The sequence below is a fragment of the Amblyomma americanum genome, chromosome 7, assembly GCF_052857255.1.
Source record: "Amblyomma americanum isolate KBUSLIRL-KWMA chromosome 7, ASM5285725v1, whole genome shotgun sequence".
Taxonomy (NCBI): domain Eukaryota; kingdom Metazoa; phylum Arthropoda; class Arachnida; order Ixodida; family Ixodidae; genus Amblyomma; species Amblyomma americanum.
Window position 1 is genome coordinate 75,782,614 of NC_135503.1, and position 20,740 is coordinate 75,803,353.

Below are 20,740 nucleotides of genomic sequence, written 5' to 3' on the forward strand. Positions count from 1 at the left end.
AAACGCAAATATTTAACTCTGAGTACACTTCCATACGACTCACCGCGTCACGAAGCGACCTAACTGTATACAAGTACACTTAGTCAAACGCGCATTCACAAGCACGGTTAAAAAATTCAGTATAATCGCCCGCGTAGGGGTGAGTCCACGCTGCCATTTTCCCGACTGATTAACTGCGCTCACGCAAGGCTTAGGACCTTGCGTCGCGTCTCGCCGCCCGCGCAAGAGTGAGGAATCACTTGTGGCAGTAGTGAGGTGAAGCGCTCCTCTAGGGCGCGGAGTGGCGAAAGGACGCATGAAGGCAGCTTTTAGCTGCCTTACTCGGATGATGCACCAATGACGACTGTGCTTAGGTCTGCTCAGTAAGAAAGCTTCCAGATATACATGAGGGAGCCTCACTGCAGCGAAGGCTCCCTTACTGAGGTAAAGAAGCTTTCAGAGTTTGAGGGCTGGTCTCTGCTGCACCCAAAGACAGGGCCTTTGAGATCATGTCAAAACTATTGGTAGCAGTGGATTTCTTTCTGTAATGTATTTTTCTCACTTACAGGACGCTGAAGCTGACGCCCGCGCTCTGCAAATTGCCTGCACACTGCACGAGGAACCAGCAGATATCGTATTCCAGCGCAGACGCGTCTCACGGCAGCCGAGGTCGTCAATGGAGGCAGCTAAAACAAAGGAGGAGGCCGAGCCCCCTACTGCCGCGTCTTCAGAGCCAACGCGTGCAGCGTCGCCGCCAGTCATGCCTCGTTCGACTAAGCTCTGGCCGTACTCGCTCTCCTCAAGAGTGGGCCTGGTGGACACCCACTGTCACCTGGACTTCATCTTCCGCAAAGTGGGCCACCGGGGAACCTATGCCAGATTCCGAAACGAGCATCGGGATACCTTCCCCGATTGTTACGAAGGGTGCGTGGCAAATTTTTGCGATCCACAGACATTCAAACAAGTAAGCCTTTTTTTATGAAACATCTCGCTTTATTCTCGCACCTACATATGCATTTATTGCACCCATTGCAGTAATTACATTACTCTAATCCCATTATAGTTCTTTTGCTCATTCTCGTAAATTGCAGTGCAAATGTGCGGACCTTGCAGCAGAAAGTTTGCAGAATTTACCTTCGAAATTGCGTCCTTTTTTAATGAATAAAAATTCCCTTGCATAATCAGGAGTAGAGCGTGATTGCTTCATGTCCCTAACATGTATATCCACAAACCCATATACCATTATTTCTTCCTGCCTTTCCTGCTACCTTGTATCTTAATATACCCTATGTCTGGATTAATTTGGCACTGGCGCTTACGTCTCGCCGCAGCGCCACATGTGGGATGGAATCCTGACCGAGGATGGAGTGTGGGGAGCTTTCGGCTGTCATCCGCACATGGCTCGCGAGTACAGCGAAGAGATCGACGAAGACCTCATCAGGGCCCTGGAACATCCAAAAGTGGTCGCCTTGGGTGAAATAGGATTGGACTATTCGCGCAGGTGAGTGGCACATAAATTCAAGACGGTTTCAGGGTGCTTCTAGGCCGCTGTTCATTCGTAGTTTGTCAAAGATCAATAATGTTGCAGTCGTCGTTCAAAAAACACAATATAATTCAGCTCCTGTGTCTAGTGCTACGTAAATAAAGACAACCGCGTTTCACAATTTAATCAAGCTAGTCTGCATGCTTCTCTTTTGGTTTCCTAACAGTTTTTTTATGCTTATGGGTTTCACGAGCACCGTATTACCGTAATTGCTACCAGCCCACCGTATATAACGCGAGAATCTCTTCGGCCTTATGAAGGTAATAACACCTGTCCTGAGTAGTTCGCGCAGCGTGAAGACGCCTCAAGCGCTATAGTGGTTACGAAAGTTCGCTACCTCGCTTTTGCAGAAATAAATGCGACCACGGCCTACAGAAACGGGTGTTCCGGCGGCAGGTGCAGATTGCCCTGAATGGACGGCTGCCCCTCATTATCCACTCTCGAGACTCCACGTCCGACACAATCGGCATCCTCAAAGAGGTACGCTCACCACTTGGCTAAGACGCATGTCCATTACTTTCCAGACCTAGGTTATTCCGACCACGTGTATACCTTTCGTAAGCTATGGAATAATTAGGAGCCCCGTAAAGTTCCATTCAGTGTGAGTCTCATGTTCACCCGCGCTGCTTTTGACCAATTTTAACTTTCGCGCATCTCTTCCACTTGCGCACTGCGGACGGATCGAATGTCTTCTTCGTATAGCTTCCCTCCAACAGAACTCCCCCGGTTACTCTTGCTGGTATGTGAGCTGATTCCCCAAGCATTTCGCCTCAAAGCAGCCAAGCACCAGGTCAGGGAAAATGTCGTGCACATTTCATAACCGGCGGGTAACCAGCGGCAATGCAAATCGAACTCCGCCCCTCCCGCTTCCGAGGCGAATGCGTTGTGTGGTCTGCCTAAAAGTACGGGCTGTTTCACATAAGGTACTATGCAGTTTTTAAATGTGCTATTATTTTTCGACACGGCATTCTCAGCGGTTTAGCGCATCAGAATACGGCTAAGACGCGCTATCTAGTACGTTGGCTTACTTATATTTAGTAGCTATTCTTTTAGCTATTACGGTTAGTCTCCTTATTTAGAAAGAAGCTTGTAGCGCACCATAAAATCCATATCAGGTTTTAGAATATCGAAAACGGAGCTGCATGCCCTTGGCTCTCCGGTCCGACAAATTTTGGCCATTTCGAAGAGCTGCGTGCGCTGGAGAGGTGGCTTTGCCTGAAAGCTTTTCGAAAGGGCGTGAATTTTGGCGCAATGGAGGCAGAAGTTGTTGGGCCACAACCGCGTTTTCGAAATTCTAAAAACTGATGTGCAAACTCCTTATGGCGTGCTACACGCCTCTCGGTAGATAAGGAAACCAACAGTAATAGCAAGAATCCTCAATAGCTTTTGATTGACTGTGGCAATAGCTCTAAATTTCTCGATGTTATGAAAACGTCGCCACGAGCGAGGATGAAAGTACGTCGAACGCACAGAACAGGCCCAGCGCCTTTGTGTTCTAGTGCTGTCCTCGTTTCTCGTGCCGTATTCATTACATCTTCAGGCATGAACCAACTAGCTCAGGCACGAGTTTTTCTCGCTGTTAGTTAACCAGCTCAGTTAGCATCTCCTCTGATATATGGGTTACATTGTTGGCAATTCTAAGCCGGTAAAAGCGCTGTTCTTACTGAACAACCCTATTTTAAAAAATTGCACAATATCTGAGGTCAAACATCCGGCATGTGTTCACTGCTCGTCCTCTGTAATGATGAGTAACTCTTGGCTTCCCTTTCCGCAGATGGTGCCGTCAGACTACCCCATTCACCGCCACTGCTTCACCGCCGACTGGCCGGAGGCACAGCGTTGGCTCATGGAGTTTCCTAACCTCTGCCTTGGGCTCACTCCCCTCGTAAGCTTCCCCAATGCCGGTGGGCTCGTCGAGGTTGCCAGGAAGATCCCCCTGGGCCGACTGCTGATAGAGACGGATTCCCCATACTTCCTCCCGAAATCGGTACGCACTGATTTTTGCGAAAACATTTTCATAGCCGCGTAACTATCTTTAAGCCAATTTTATTTCATTGGCTACTTTAACTACCCCCCCTCCCCCAAACCCCGCCACACACCCACACTAATGACGTCAGTGGATTTTGCGCGCCTATGTATGGCACCATTATTTCTATTATCAGCCACTTTTGCAAATAGCGCTGTGCAGAGAGGGACGGAAAAACGCGATGTTAACTTTAGCGCCCTCCTTTGATAGAAGCCTACTATATGAGATGTCTTGGAATGTTTGCTATTGTCATGGACCTTGGAAAGGGCTACGTCTTCGCAGAGTTCAATGGGTGTAGATGTGTAAGCGGTTATTTGCAGATAGTTATTATTAGCCAATGCTTATGCCTAATACTTTCAGGGCCATGCATGCAGTAGCCAACTGAACGCCCTGGCTCTGGCGTCATTGAAATAGCCACTTTCATGAATGTTTGTTTCTTTTTGTTCGCTTCTTTTTAGGAATCAAGCCGTCTGAAAACATCGCACCCAGGAATGGCGATCCATGTGGCGACTTGGCTCGCATCGTTGCGGAATATCGAAGTCGAAGACGTAATGACAGCCGTCCGCGAGAACACACGGCGAATCTACAACATATAATGTCGGACATGGAGCAAACATTGTGCCTGAGAAAAAAAATATTGACTGTGCGAAAAAATAAAAGAAATGTATTTGATTGCTTTTGCTTTTTACCACTGGAGATCAACTTCAAGGGGCCGTTCAGTGGTGTGACCCTCTAGGCTTAACACTGCTGTCAAATTTCTGGGTTAACGAAAATTTGTAAACAGGAGGAGGAGGAGGAAAGGCAGGGAGGTTAACCGGATGAATAACCGGTTTGCTACCCGACATGGAGGGAAAGGGGTGAGGGGATAAATTATGAAGGAGAAAAGAGATTACCAGGGAACTGAAGTCAATATGCAAAGTAACAGCGTTCGGTAAAGTCACAGCCTATCGCGCAGGCAAGAAGTCCTCAAGAAGCAGAGCTGTGCCTTGGAGGCTTTCACCCCCGACGACCGTCGTGGCCATTAGCCGAGACGGAAGGAAAACGTTTATTGAGCTCTAGAGAGTTGGTGAGGAATTTGGCGGAGTCGGATGGTGCCTTCCATCTGCTTAGCAATAGTCGTCTGCCCCTTGTCCAGGGCTCCGCTGGATGCCGCTGCCAGCTGTGCACGCCGGATCAGCCCAAGTTGGACGTCCTGACCACGGTGGAAGAATACGGTCGCTGGAGAGCATTCTTTCCCATTGCTCCGTCAGTGGGCGTGGGTCTAGACGCTCCAGTGCACGGCAGAGAGACTGCCTTTCGGCGCTGTAGGCTGGGCATTCACAAAGAATGTGGGCTATAGTCTCGTCAGACCCGCAGATGGCACATGCAGGGCTATGAGGCAATGGTTTGTGGAAGCTACACAGAGGCACAGGCGACAGATAAAAGTTGGTTCACGCCGTGGTAGGCTGAATGGAAGGCGAAGCTTCAGATTTGGGCCCAAGGCAATAATAAAACTTAAAACGAAAACGTGTGCGTTGCCAGGAAAACGACTCGATGGCGCATATGGATTTGCTCCAAGGGGTATTTACAGTAGATTCTTCAAACGCTACGAAAAGGCAGGAAAAGCTGTTCCCGGCCGCAGCATTTGCTATCTAATATAATAAGCATCCAAGCTCGAAAGTGGATGTTTGGGCTAGTTAGTAAGGTATTATATCAAGGGGGCTTAGCGCGAGACAAAAAAAAGAACGTGTGAGGTCCACAGGACGAACAGTATTTTAAGGTGAGCAGGAGCTCTTTAACAAAGATTCAGGGTAACGCTTCCGACCAGTTACTATCCAAGCAAGAAAACGCGCGGGCAATCACGTATATAGTTGTACCATGGTGCCAAGAAAAAAAACTTCCTTGCTGAACACGTTTTCCCAAAGCTTTGGAAATAGGCCCATTACGGAATATTGATTCAGGTGTGTTGTTGATGGATTCAAATGGATGAATTAGAAATTGTTGGTGATTGTGCTGGATTAGTGAGTCCATTAAGGTGGATTAATGAGTAGGGTCAGTACACTCCAATCTGATAATGCAATGGAAAGTATACTCGAACATCCTCATGCTCAGATTTTCTAATCTGGCAGTGCTGATGACGTCACAGTCCCCTCAACCAACCAGGGGATTTTCTTAATGAGAAGCTGGACTTTTTTTTCGACGGCAGCTTAAGGCCATTGCCCAAAATTTAGACGCGACGCTTTGCTTCTTCTTACACGACCTTGTTTCTTCATCTCCGGTGTGCGACCTTATCGATAGTTTTCTGTGCGAGAGGCGTTCGTGGCGCTCTGGGACGTTCATGGTAGTGCACAGAACCTTCTGCAATATTCGTGATCGCTGTCAATGTTTTAGCAGTCTCGAAGTTCACTCGCATATCTCGGACAGACGAGCATTGTGATTCCCTGGCGTGCGCGGCTGCTATCTCCGCCGCAGACTTTATCTCTGTGATCACACGACAAAAGATCTGAATTCCTGGCCAGCTGAATTAGCCCACAAAAGAACGACTGCTGCGTCAAAAGCTGCTGGCTTCTCTCACTAGGTTGTGTTACGGCGCTGCGATCGACAAAAAAACTAGAGCATGTCGATGCGGCCATATGAAAATACATATCGTCTAGACACCACACCGTGTTGGAAAAATGATCTCAGCGAGAACTTTCTATTGAGTTTTCCTTTTAACTCGCAATGCGAACTATCTTTAGCATTATCATGATGATGCAGTTGAAAGCTGGCCTGATGTTACGGTCCATCTATTCCCTCCCCTGAGAAAACTTCCTTGTGGACCAATAAGAATTCATTTGTTACTATGAACGGGAACCATTGCGACAGCCTTGACTGGTTTTATAAATGCACCCCAATTCCATCTACAGAAAGGTTAACAGGTGCTGCGCATAATATGGTGGATGTGTCTCAACATGAGTAATTGAGTCATTTTACTACTGTCAGTTACCCTGTCATCTTCTTTCAGTGTCTGTATGCGCTATTTTTCCTTCACAGGATGATGATGCAGATGCTAGTGCCCTTCTGGTCGCCTGCTGTCAGCACGAAGAGCCGGCAAAACTCGCATTCCAGCGCAGACAAGTCATGCGATCGTCCAGCTTTTCTGCAGAGATGCCATGCGACCTCCTCTGCAGGGAGGCGGCAGCCGTGTCCACAGAGGCTGCCCAGAAAACAACCACAAAAGTGACGTCAAAGACAGTCAAACCGTAACCTTACAAGTTGTCGTCACAAGTGGGCCTCGTGGGTCCTACGCGAGTTCCGGACCAAACTCTGCGAAACTTTTTAGGACTGCTACGATGGCTGCGTGGCGAACTTTTTCGACCCATCGACATTTAAGCAGGAACAGTTTCAGAATGAATCTCGATCTGAATGCTCGCCTTTCAACAGGGGTGTGCTACTTTGGTCCGCCTTCAGAAGCTTACTGACAACTATCGTTGTTAATAACGCTCAATGTTTTCCATGCGCTACGTGTTCGTTTGATGCGATTCTTCAAGTAAAGCTATAATGTTTCAACGGTATGAAAGCTGTGGTGTAGTTTTTTCACTTCTTCTGGGCACCGTGAAAGCCGAGAAGGTAGGCACCCAGTGGTATGGTGCCCTCCACGTGCGTTGGTTAAATGCAAATGATGTGGTGCTTATGTGTGGCTTTTTGACGCCCAATTCAAGTGCTTCTCCGCTTTTGGGTTTCGCTGAGAATGTAGTCACTGTTTGGCAAGGTTTTTGCATTCCCCGGGACTGGTCAGCACCAGCATACACCTAAATTTTCCTTTTCTGTGTGCTGATTATGAATTCTGTCTGCAGCGCCACATGTGGCTGAAGATCCTGACTGAAGAAGGCATCTGGGGTGCATTCGGGTGCCACCCACACATGGCCCACAAGTACACACATGGTCTCGAAGAACACCTCATCAAGGCTTTGGAACATCGAAAAGTGATCGCCCTGGGCGAAATAGGCCTCGATTGCTCTGAGAAGTGATGGCGCTTGCTTGCGAATTTTTGATTCGGTCAAACTTGCAGAGGGCACTGCACGGAGTTTAAGACCTCAGATCGATCACGTCATCCCAGGCTGCCACGTTTGAGACAATGTTTATATCTACTGTACTGTGCTCAGTGCTTATTATCTGTGATCGTAAAGGGTTCTTTTAGCAGCCACCATGAGTTGATATAAAAAGCTTTTGTTCTTTCTGGTCATCAGGCACGGCTCGAAATAGCAAAAAAAATGGCGGTGGTTTAGCTCTGGATAAACCTGGTGTGACGCGATAGCAACAGCTGGCCGAGTGGAACTTGTTCAGTTGCATTGCAAAATCAGTCTTTCCCCGCTCCGTTTCTCTGGGGGTCCTTTCTTAATCTTCGTCCCACTTGACACGGCGCATGCGCAAAGTCGTTGCAGCTCGATTTCACCGGCGCACCACGCCGCCGGCAACGGCTGCTGCGCCGGATCACGTGACCAGCCACGGCGCCGCGCCACCGGCAGCTGCTGCGCACCACGTCACCGACCACGTGACAGTGAGGTGGCGCAGCCACAGGATGGTGCCACCACCATCGCCACGATGAAGGCTCGAAAAGCTACTGTAATGTAGCTATCGCTACAAAAGAGGTGATATTGGAGCGAAGCAGAGAAAATTCAAGATGGTTCTTCCTTTTCTTAGGGAGGGGGGGGGGGGGTTGCACGGGCCTCTTCAAACGAAGTTATTCGGCTGTGTTGAAGGAGATGATTGATCATGCCAGATGATGAAGACGATCATTATATTACCATGAATACACAAGGGCGAACTGTGAGATATAGGAGTTGAGTACACAGACGATCAAACGAACTGGAACCTAATGGGAAATTCTCACGCGGAGAAGACAATCTACACGACCTTACTTGACCTACATGACCTTGCTTCTCGAGGCATGAGGAGTTCTAACTAGCAGGATAACTGATTTGCATGCTCGTCGTGGAAGTGTCATATGGCGGGGGCAGTAAACGAGTCCCACGACGCTTCGGTACTGCCGAGAATGCCAGCAAACTAAAGGGCCCTTCCCGAAACTCAGGTTCCCTCCTTTCCGCGAAAGTGGCATGGGAAGCCGCGGGCATGGGAACGTCAGGCAGGTTCGAGCGACGCCTCATGCCCACCACTACCCTTTGAGTGTGCCACGCGTGCTTTCATGGCGCGCATCGTGGATGCGCAATGCTTGGGTTCCTCGGCATGTCGCAACGATGGTGCTGAACGGGCAGTGACCTCCGCGCTTTTGAGGATGTTTACGGGGGACGCGAAGGTGCAGAGCTAGGGGCTTTACTCAGAACTCTCCATGTAGACCGGAGGCACGCGGCGGCCACGAGCTAAAGTATCTAAAATTCTCGGCGTTAATGAAGCGTAGCCGCACAAGCAGTTTTATTTCATAGTGGCCATTTCTGAAGCGCTCTACAAATGTATTAATTATTTTCGTCAGGAAAGTCTCTTTCAGCACTTTTCTTGATGAGCTTTGATTACTCTACCAGCTAGTGCCCTACCACTCATACAAACTCAGCTTGATAGGTAGAGTCTGTGAGGGCGTTTTTTCTTCTAAATTCCTCAGCGTGAGCTGTCACGCCACATGTGTACTTTTTCCCAGTGGTCGTTGGCGCCACCGTCACCGAAGTCATTGGGACGGTTGTTTGGAACCTCGTGCCTGCGGGCGGTGATGCTGGGCACCACACAGGAATTAATGGTGTTGATGGCATGCCGTCGCGGCGCCCAGTGCGTCAGGCGACAAAGCCCAAATGCAGTTCGATGGAGAAAGGATAGGAATTTTTGGCCAGGTCGCCGTCGACGTGGGGCCGTTGACCGGGGGCACTACCTCGGGGGGCGGCATACCGCCCTAGAAGAAGAACGCTTTGGAATTCGGTGTCGCCAAGGTCATCGCGCCGGCCATGGTAGTCGTGGAGGTTCTGCCCTTCAGCATGACGGTACCGACCACGTCACGTCCGCACCCTCCTTAGAGGGCCAGGCAGCCGGCGTCCTCATCCAGGGAAGACGGTTTCACATGAGTCGATGGGGTGGAGGTCGAGGTCGTGGGCGCCAGCATGACGGTAGCGACCACACCTCTGCACCCTTCGTCCAGGGCTAGAGCGCCGGCGTCCTCAGCCGGGGATGACGGCTTCTCTGGAGTCGACGGGGTGGTAGTCTTCGAGGTCGTGGGCGTCAGCATGACAGTAGTAACCACACTACTGCATCCTTCGTCTCGGGGCAGGCCACCGGCGTCCTCAGCAAGGGATGACGGCTTCACGTGAGTCGCCGAGGCAATATTCACCGAGGTCGTGGGTGTGAGGATGAAGGTAGCGACCACAACACCTCCGCATCCTCCACCCAGGATAAGGCTATCAGCGTCCTCAGCCATGGATGACGCCTTTACGGAAGACGGCAGTTGTGTAGTCGCTGAGGTCGTGGGCTTCAGCACGACGGTAGCAACCACACCTCCGCATCCTTCGTCCAGGGCCAGTCCGCCGGCGTCCTCAGCCATAGATGGAGGAGTTATGGGAGTAAGAAGGGCGGTAGTCGAGGTCGTGGTCTTCAGCACGACGGTAGGAACCACGACACCTCCGCATCCTTCCTCCAGGGCCCGGCCGCCATCGTCCTCAGCCAGTGATGACGACGTCACGAGAGTAGGCGGGGCGGTAGTCGAGACCGTGGTCTTAAGCATGCCGGTAGCAACCACGACCCCTTCGCATCCTTCCTCCAGGGCCAGGCCACCGTCGTCCTCAGCCACTGATGGCGACATCACGTCAGTAAGCGGGGCGGTAGTGGACGTCGTGGTCTTCAGCACGAGAAACATATTGAAATCATCTATCATGTTTTTAAGACTTCTCATATTCAGATGCATCGTAGCAAGCAGTCCATCCCTAGTTGCATACGTTTTGTTGAATGTAGGGCTGTCATGATAGGGACAGCAATTTCCCTGCCTGCCCATTTTAGGGCTTTCTGCAGCACATATGAATGCAGGTCATGGTATCTAGCTTGAAATCTTCGCAATATCTGCCATATTTGCTATCCTCACAATGTCTGCCTCCTCGTCCTTCTTAGCCTGAATTCGGCGGCGAGCAAACCACACAAACTTCCATCGGGACCTTTTCTTTTGAGCAATGGCTGCACCGAGAAGTTTTTTGCTTGTGCCAGTCAGGTGTATGTTCACGTACACAGGAGTGCCTTCGCCGCCATAGTCAAGGTCTTTAGTATCAACTTTCCGCTTCTTACATTTCAACAAGAGTAAGTCTCGCTTTGTGCGATGCACAAAACGGAGGACAATGCATTGCACAAAGCGGACGACGACAATACCAATCTGTATATTAAAGTAGGCTTTGTGGCGCGGTACGAGTTTCAGATGAATGAGAGGAAGCAGAACATAGCACATTGCAATGCCAAGAGGTAGAAAATTAAAACCATACTCGCATATTAACTGTAGGTTAGAAGAAAATATTATTTCATCCATTTTCCAGAGTAGGTAGTGCGCTTCAATGGCATAAAACACAACATATTATTTTGTAGAGTCGAAGACATGCAAAGAAACCACAGTACATTAAACACACTTGTGTCTAAACTGTGTACCAGGTTATAATAAATAAGTGACACAAAGAACCACTTATTTCACTGCTGCAGGTACAGGAATGCACAAGGAATCCACTGCACAAACTGCATTGCACAATAATATAGACACTAATACAATAATACATAATAGGCACTGCAACAATCGCACAAAAATAGACAATGCACAAGAAGAGCACATACAGACAAAATGTATGACAAATAAGTCATTCCCCTACCACAGCAGGCACTGTCTGAGGTTCAGCTAAATAAAAAAAACATTGCACTTAATTGCGAAAATAGTTTAAAATTTCAGATTAAAAACAAAGAACTGTCATTTAAACTCTGGGCTAGAAGGCATGAATGACGCAAACAAAAGAAGGCTCATTGCACTACAACTGGCAGAAGCTCACCAAAGAAATCACACGAGGAAATTGCAATAAGATACCTGCAGTACAATTTAAAGTAATTAAATGTGCGGTGTACAAGTTATGGAAAATTAATTTTCAAGAAAGATTTGGGATTTCCTGTTCTTTGCCTTCTGTTCTTTTATAATATGAGGTTGATCATTCCTTTGTTTGCATAAGCTGTTAAGCATTATGTTTGCTGCACACTTTGCAACAAGTGTGACAAGGAGCTCGTAGGCATGCCCATTTTCACATGCATCTATGTCCTCAAACCTCGGTAGATAATTGAGCGTCAGTTGCCGAACGACTTTCCTTTGGTTGGGCCCATGGAGAAATTGTGTGCAGGCACTTTGTGTCACAAGCCATGTAACTACAACCTTCGTGTACATGACTATTGTAAATTGTAAGGGCAGAGGGAAACTTGAGTCCACCGCGGTCCAGTTGTGCGATTAAGGAATGGGTGTCTTCTTCCAATTCCGTCTCACTTGCGGTAACAAGCAAGTGTCCTCGGCAACTTTCAAACTTTAAAACTTTCATTGTAGCATGCGCACAATACCCGCCAACAAAACCAATAACTGGCATTCGTTCTCAGAGTGCATGAAGGTCAGCGTCTACAACTCTAACACTAAAGGAGGTTTCTACATCTCTGACACTGTTTTGTCTCTCCGATGTTTCTGGAGTCATCAGTGCTCATCTTTGGCAGGGCATTTTGAAGGCGAACCCTGCCCTCTGTCTCACAAAGCTGTCGAACAGATATGTGGTACTGCCCACCAGCCATTTGCCGGTACTGTCCAAAACGACTCTCGAAAGGATCCGTTTGAACTTTCCATAGTAGGACATCTTTAAAATGAAGTTCACTTATGCAGTACTTTGCCAATGCCAGTAAGAATTGAGCAGTAAGCCTTAGGGCACTCAATGTGTCCTGGGTAAGGACCTCAGTGTCATGCCCACAAAATTCCCAGACATCAAGCCAGGTAATATAACCATTCAGAAAAGCTACTTTTGGGTCATCTGTACTGCGAGACATGGGTTCTTCGTAAACAGTACGATGATGGAAGCCTTTATTTGGCAATTTTACGTTGACAATACTCCATCAGCGAAGAATGATTTTGATGAAATCTGCTGTGCTGCCGCATGTTGAAAATAAGCTTCACCACTGCGAGCTGCCAGGGCTGTGGCTATGTGCGGATTAAAAGCCTGCAGTACCAGCTTCACATTTTGCCGTTCCAAGATGCTCGGATTAAGTGCCTTGTATGTCAAGCCATACCCAGACTTGATCAGTAGAGATGACTCCTCTTTATGTAAATTTCTCAAATTCTTAACTGAGGCTGTCATTTTGCACTCAGGACGAACATCATTGTTTGAAAGCTCAAAGCGTGGGTAGAAAAAGCAAATCCCCGAATTTTTTTGACTTAGCCAATTGTTTCTCATACACTTCAAAACATGTGCAGCATCTACCACAAAAAATAATGGCCGATCTGGATCTGCCGGATGTGTATAAACATGACGAAGCATTGGCTTTGGCAGAAACATCTTCATTACCTTTTTGTTTAGAGAGTTGTTGTCACAAACAACGGCTATGACCCTGTACCCAATCTCTTCTATGCGTATGATCACCTTCTTCAGTATGGCATGAAGTTGGTCGCCCTGTATGGTTTTTAACGGAAGAATGTGTGCGACCTCCTTGAATGGGCTCAGCAGACTTTGTATCATAAACACGTGTACAGATGTGGCTGCCTCGCTGGAATTCACTGCAGCACCACATATGCTGCCCCCCTTTTAATCAAAATAAGGCTTGATATGAATTTCGTCAGGCATCAACGTCACTGCCTTTTCATGAGGCTGCAGATGCGTAAATCTCTCGCAAACATACTGAAGAAAAGTTTCATCACAAGAATCAATTTCTGGGCCCATTTGCACAGATCAGCACGCTTTCCTAATAGTGCTCGGATGGGGCAAGGCTAGTGTACTTGTTTTTCTCAAATACTTGTAGGCATGCAGTGATATTGTCTGGAGAATACTTGCAAACACCATTACCTGTGAGCTGTACTGAATACGCTCTGCAGAGAGCAGTGTTAGCTGTTCGTTTAAAAATTTCACAGCCGCTTTCTTGTTTTCATTAATGCTTGCTCCCAATTTGTCTCGAAGGAAATTTACTGCAAGCGACAGGTGGCGAAAACTACAACGCTCGCCAGACTCGTCAGATAGCATGCACAGGTTGTTCAAAATTTCCAATAAGGAACTCACTTTGCAAACCGAATCTGGAACAACAGTGCTACCAAGATTCTAGATCGCGGATCCTTGGTAGAAGGCTGAGACTTGGAAGTTTTCGAACACTGTCAATGACGCCTTCAATCAAGGTTCAAGATCGTTGGTGATGTTCAAAAACATCGTATACTTTTTTTTATGAATCACTGTCCACTGAACTGACACTGAGAACACTTGCAGGCGCGCCTTTTATTTTTTCGAGTGAGGAAAATTGGTCTCTTTCCTGCTCCGCTTCATATGACGCAAGTGTTCCTTTGACCTAACGGGCGAGTTGGGAAGCTTCTAGTCGGCTTCTCTTAGCATCAGGTGCTTCTCTCTTGCTGTTGTCTGGTGCTGAAAGGTACGAGGGGCAGTTGGGAAATACGGTAGGCACCAATCCCCGGCACAACCTCGGTACTGGCAATCCAACTGTAAGAACATTTCCTGTTCTTGGATCCGAGTACGATGTCGTCGCCTCGATGCATGAAGCGTCAAAATGATCAGCGCAAACGTGCACAAACGTACAAACGTTTCGTAAACACCTCTGAACCCACTTATTAAAATAGCCTAATGCTAGCCCATTTGTCTATAAGCGTGATTTCAGCTAAATGTGGCCACAATCAATCTATCTAGGCTTCGGAAGCATCACAATAAATGTGCTGATTAAGTCAAAAGCAACCAGGACCACTAAACAGTGCCATAAACATTGCTTAACTTAGGGTACGAAGTGGGCACGAAGTCCTTCCTTGCAATGGCGCGTAACCACTTCTTGAAAGTGTCGTCGTCTTCTGGGAAAGAAAACACTTGTATCTTCCTGCCCGTATCGTAATTGCCGGTGCACTCCGGCACACAACACTTGTTCGGCATGTTAGTATCCACTGCACATCGCACACGGAAACAAAATTGCGACAAAACAACGACGAGAGACAACAAATGCGACCACGCCGCTGCGACCAACAGGCCCGCGTGGCGCAGGGAGCGTGAAAGAAAGAACGGAAGGGACTAAAATCATGTCGCTGGTTATGCGGCTTCTGCAAGTGTCAGCCTGCCGGATGTGACGGCAATTTTTGGCCGCAGGCCTGAAAGCTGTTCAGAGGGTAATGACACAGCGCATGCTGCTGTCGCGGAAGTGTCAGGTGGCGGTGTTAATAAACGAGACCCACGACGCTTCGGTGCTGTCGAGAATGCCAGCAAACGAAAGGGCCCTTCCCGAAACTCAGGTTCGCATGTTTCCGCAAAAGCGGCATGGGAAGCCGCTGGCATGGGAACTTCAGGCAGGGTGGAGCGACGCCTCATGACCACGCCTCATGACCTCATGTTTGCGCCACGCGTGTTTTCATGGTGCGCATCGTGGATGCGCAATGCTAGGGTTCCTCGGCCGTCGCAGCGATGGTGATAAACGGACCATGACTTCCGCGCTATTGAGTATGTTTGCGGGGGACGCGCCGGTGTCGAGCTAGGGGATGTACTCAGAACTCTCCGTGTAGACCGGAGGCACGCGGTGGCCTCATGCTAAAGTAATTAAAAATCTCGGCGGTAACGAAGCGTGGCCGTACAACCGGTTTTACTTCATAGTGGCTATTTATGAAGCCCTCTACAAATGAAATCATTCCGTTTTCCAGGAAAGTCTCTTTCAGCACTTTTCTTGATGAGCTCTGATTACTTTACCAGTGCCCTACCACTCATACAAAGTCAGCTTGACAGGTAGCGTCTGAGAGCGTTCTTTTCCTTCTAAATTTCTCAGCATGAGCTGTCACGCCACATGTGGACTTTTTTCCAGTGGTCGTTGCTGCCACCGTCACCGACGTCATTGGAACGGTTGTTTGAAACCTCGTGCCTGCGGGCGGTGATGGTAGGCACCACACAGGAATTAATGGTCATGATGGGATGCAGTCGCGGCACCCAATGCCACGGGAGACAAGGCCCCAACGCAGTTCGATGGAGAAAAATATGAATTTGTGGCGAGGTCACTTTCGTCGTGGGGCCGGTGACCGGGGTCACCACCTCGGGGGGCGACATACCGCCCCGGAAGAAGCACGCGTCAGAATTCGGTGTCGCCGGAGTCACCGTGCCGGCCACGGTAGTCATCGAGGTTGTGCGCTTCAGCATGAAGGTACCGACCACGTCACCTCCGCATCCTCCGTAGAAGGCCAGGCCGCCGGCGTCCTCAACCAGGGATGACGGTTTTACAGGAGTCCTCGTGATGGATTTCGAGGTCGTGGGCGTCAGCATGACAGTAGTGACCAAACATCTACGTCCTTCATCTAGGGGCAGGCCACAAGCGTCCTCAGCGAAGGATGACGGCTTCACGGGAGTCACCGCGGCAGTATTCACCGAGGTCGCGGGTGTGAGCATGAAGGCAGCGACCAGAACACTTCCACATCCTCCACCCAGGATTAGGCTATCAGCCTCCTCAGCCATGGATGACGCCTTTACGGATGTCGGCCGTGTGGTAGTAGCCGAGGTCGTGGGCTTCAGCACGACGGTAACAATCATACGTCCGCATCCTTTATCCAGGGCCAAGCCGCCGTCGTCCTCAGCCAGTGATGGCGAAGTCACGGAAGTAGGTGGGGTGGTAGTCGAGGTAGTGTTCTTCAGCATGACGGTAGCAACCATGACAGTTCCGCATCCTTCGTCCAGGACCAGGCAGCCTTCGTCCTCAGCCAGGGGTCTTGACGTCACGAGAGTTGGTGGGGCGGTTATCCAGGCCGTGGTCTTCAGCACGATGGTAGCAACAACGACACCTTCACATCATCCGTCCAGGGCCAGGCCGCCGTCATGCTTAGCCAGAAATGTTGACGTCACGAGAGTTGGTGGGCCGGTTATCAAGACCGTGGTCGTCAGCACGATGGTAGCAACCACGACACCTTCACATCATTCGTCCAGGGCCAGGCCGCCGTCGTCCTCAGCCATGGACTGCGACGTCACGGGAGAAGGCGACGTGGTAGTCGAGGCCGTGGTCTTCAACACGACGGTAGCAACCACGGCACCTTCGCACCCTTCGTCCAGGGCCAGGCTGCCGTCGTCCTCAGCCAGGGGTGTTGACGTCCCGAGATTTGGTGGGGCGGTAGTGGAGGTAGTGGTCTTCAGCACGACAGTAGCGACCTCGACACCTCCGCATCCGTCCTCCAGGGCCAGGCCCCCGACGTCCTCAGCCAGTGATGGCGACGTCACGGGAGTAGGCGGCGCGGTAGTCGCGGTCTTCAGCATGACGGTGCAGGCAACCACGACACCTTCGCATCCTTCCTCCAGGGCTAGGCCACCGTCGTCCACAGCCTCTGATGGCGACATCACGTTAGTAAGCAGGGCGGTAGTGGACGTCGTGGTCTTCAGCACGACGGTAGCAACCACAACGCCTCCGTATCCTTCGGCCAGGGCTAGGTCGCTGCCGTCCTCAGCCAGTGATGACGACGTCACGGAAGTGGCAGAGTGGAACTTGCTCAGTTGAATGGTCAGTCCTTCGCCGTTCCGTTTCGCTGGGCGTTCCCTCTTCATCTTCGTTCCACGTGACACGGCACGTGCACACAGATACCGGCGCCGCAGCGCGCCATCGGCAGCAGCAGCAGCTCCGCACCACGTGGCTGGTCAGGTGACCAACAGCGTGACGGAGCACGTGATCAGCCACGGCGCCACGCCACCGGCAGCTGCTCCGCGCCACGTGGGTAACCACTTGAAAGGGTGGCGGCGCTGCCGCCACGCAGAAGGCTCGAAATGCTACCGCAATGTAGCTATCGGTAAAATATGCTGAGTAAAGTTTCGCGCTAAAGTTGATTGGTACTTTAGTGTTAGCTCATCCCGTCAGCAAACTTTCCTAGCAGCCTACTGCCGTGGTAATCGGCAGTGCGAAGTCGAAGAAGGGCTCTTTTACCGGCGCTAGTTCCTGTAAGTCAAGAGTTTTCTCTTTGTATGGAGCTTGGCTATAGTGATGCGAGTAACTCTGATCTCGCTTGCGCAAGGAACAACTGCGACCATGAAATGCAGAAACGCTTGTTCAGAAGGCAGGTCCGTCTGGCCCTGAACGGGCGCATACCGATCATGCACTCAAGAAACTGCGGCAGACATCCTCGAGATTCTAAAAAGATACATAATCTTCTTTACTACACTTAGTCTTTGCCGAAGTCCACTATCATGTCAATTTAATGTAATTGGGCCGGACATGCTCCGGAATTTTCAGAAATTGGCTACATTGGGTATAAGGATGGCTCTTGTGTCATTAAAACATAGGTGCTTGGTGACATCATAAACCTGCTGCATCATGTAGCTAGTACGCTAAGCAGCCAATTTTTAAGTTATCTTTTTACGTATTTCATTTAGGGACTTGGCTGCAATTACATATTTAAAGCTGGTCGTTATTAATATTCATATCAGATATGATTTCGACGGCGCTTTAAGCCACGCCGCTGTGCCTCGACTAGCTTTCGAAGCTCGCTCTCACATCTCGGAGCGACGAGCATTGCGATTCGCCGGCGTCCGCGGCTGCTATCACCGCCGAAGACTTTATCTCTGCTTGCGGACTCAGGATCAACCGGCCGGCAAACGATTTGAATTCTTGGCCAGCTGAATTAGCGTACAAAAGAACTACGGGTGCGCCAAAAACTGCTGGCTTCTCTCACCAGGTGCTGTTACGGCGCTGCGATCTACACGAAAACCTATTACATGTCGACACAGCCACGTGAAAATAATATCGTCTGGACACCACACCGTGTTGGAGAAATGATCTTAGCGAGAGCTTTCCCTTTGGTTTTCCCTCTTAACTCGCAATGCGAACTATTTTTTTGCATTATTACGATCATGTATTTCACAGCTGACCTGTCCGATCCCATTTTTACGAGTTCATACAAGGCCTTGAAAATTGTAGCGTCAGTGTGCACCATGTGTGCACTAAGCCTTTTTTTTAAACGTTACTTGCCGCTCTTGCGTACAGGAAACTAGAAGTGGTTCCTTTCTACTTCGATAAATCGAGCCGTACTGACCTTATTTGCGCCGCAACACTGTACGCGCAATAATTGTGAAATGAACTCCACCAGCTGAGAATTATCGACCGAACCTCCTATGAAAAAAGGCCGACAGGTCTGACATCTGAGCAGCCGTAAGCTCGCCCGCCGACTTCGTGAACGCAGTCGCTAAGCGCTGTGGTGTGACGTAAGCCGATGCCACACAGCTGGCAATTCTACCTCTGCATGGCTCTTCGTAGCCAACGCACCCCTTCTGATTCGCGCTCTAACATCGTGAAGGCAGTCGCCGCTCTGTCACGGACCGCGCTCCCCTCCTGCACCAGCAGCATCGGGATGCATTCGGACGCGCACACACCCGGGTTTTCGCTCAAAGCGGGAAGCAAGGCTTACGCCTTAATAAACCAGTGGCCACGCCAAACGCAAGCTCATTGCCCTGCTGGACTTGGTTTCGGAGTCTGGCGTCCTAACTCTGACCTAGATCCCCCACTTGGCCTTTAGTATTTAGGCCGCCGTTGCCTATAAACACTGATGAATGAAATCTTGACGTCTGCATGCCAGAGTATATTCGAATGCACATCTCGGAGGCCATGAGTTTGAGAGTTTAGTTGTATTTCTGTACGGCAGGTGGCGACACCAGCCGTTGCGAGCACGACGCGTGAAGCGCGTAGCGGTTTAAATCAGTCAAGTCACACACACAGTTTTACAATTTGTTGATACTAAAGTGGAAGCTAAAACTCTGGCCACTAACTGCAACCCCAGTTCTTAAAGCGCCTTGCACGTGAGCAGAGATTGCGAGTGGCTTGTCTGTCATTACCGGAGTCGTGATAACGCCGCGCGTGGATGGCAACTGCGCTGAGAAGCCAGACAGCATATCTCTCAGAATTCAACCTTAATTCATTGGCGCCTGATTGCCGCTTCCACTTGAGACGACGTGTAACGAGTGGCGCAACGGCTGTGTGTTCTCGAGTGTGTAGAAACTACGTGACACTGAAGGCGACTAGTTATACTGCTTTATAACGTTCAGTATGCTAGCATGGAAACAGATGGAACGCTTCTTAAGGGCTGTTTTTTAAAAGGAAAGATACATAGAAACGTCGCGAAAAATGCAGACATAAGACGAGCTCTTATCTCTTGTTATTTCTGGGGCCAGGCACGTAGCCAGAAATGTTTTTCGGGAGGGGCTCCAGGCAGTTGTACAGGGCGAAACCAGGGGGTAGCGGGGGGGGGGGGGGGGGGGGGGGGGCATCCAAGAAATTAGCAAGCCGCATTTTCCTCTCATTTCGTTTTTCCCATTCTTCTGACGCTTCTTCTCGGATTAAATCGGAGGACAGATGCGCAGACGTTGCGATGGTGTCTTGGATTTGACCACTGCGGAACTTCGTTGATGGCGATACAGCCATGTTCCATTCGGAAAATTTGCCCTTTTTCAGGGCATTCCAGGAATAAAATTTGCCGGAAAGAAAATTTTTATGGAGTTTCGACAAATTTTAAGACCCGAACTTTCTTTTTCCTCAAATTGGTGCAGTTTTTAAGCTGCTGCATGCAGTCAACAACGGCTGGAAACAGGGAATCTCGGGTCTAATGCAGGAAATTTTCGGTCACGGCATTGAGCATCGTAGTGCAGAGAGGACTGCTACATAGATAAAAAAAACTCTCACTTTTGCTTACGGTCACTCGCTTTGCACTTTACACCACCTGTCGCCACGGTCTGTTGACCCAGCCCGTTCGAGCTCCTGGCGCGAAAGAAGACTTCGATTTCGGGTGGTGGTGGTCAAGTATTTTTTTTTTCATTTATTCATTGATACCCTCGAATCTAAAGGCATTTCAGAGCGGAGTGGTTATATAGTATAATACGGTAGTTAACAAAGACTAACAAACAAAACACAAGTGCCGTATGCACACAATTCCAAGCGCCAGGCAGAAGAACAAAGGTAATAAATAGACAACAATCAACACATTTGTTGTGAGCCTTAGCATAAAATGTTACGTAAACGGTTACGCAAACTCGGCGTGTCTTGAATGCTGG

At 49.4% G+C, this 20,740-nt stretch overlaps 1 protein-coding gene across 2 annotated transcripts; it reads left to right on the forward strand.

Moving 5' to 3' along the window:
* Positions 1–549: 549 nt before the first annotated feature.
* On the forward strand, positions 550–4,189 carry LOC144097234 (3'-5' RNA nuclease TATDN2-like). Of its 2 annotated transcripts, none has more exons than XM_077629978.1 (5): positions 550–943; positions 1,311–1,480; positions 1,873–2,002; positions 3,297–3,509; positions 4,007–4,189. In XM_077629978.1, exons 1-5 carry the CDS (start codon positions 656–658, stop codon positions 4,142–4,144), a joined length of 939 nt encoding a protein of 312 aa, XP_077486104.1. In that variant the 5' UTR covers positions 550–655; the 3' UTR covers positions 4,145–4,189. The 2 variants fall into 2 exon arrangements, with proteins under 2 accessions (XP_077486104.1, XP_077486105.1); XM_077629979.1 differs by having other exon boundaries at positions 773–903.
* The last annotated feature ends 16,551 nt before the right edge of the window (positions 4,190–20,740 follow it).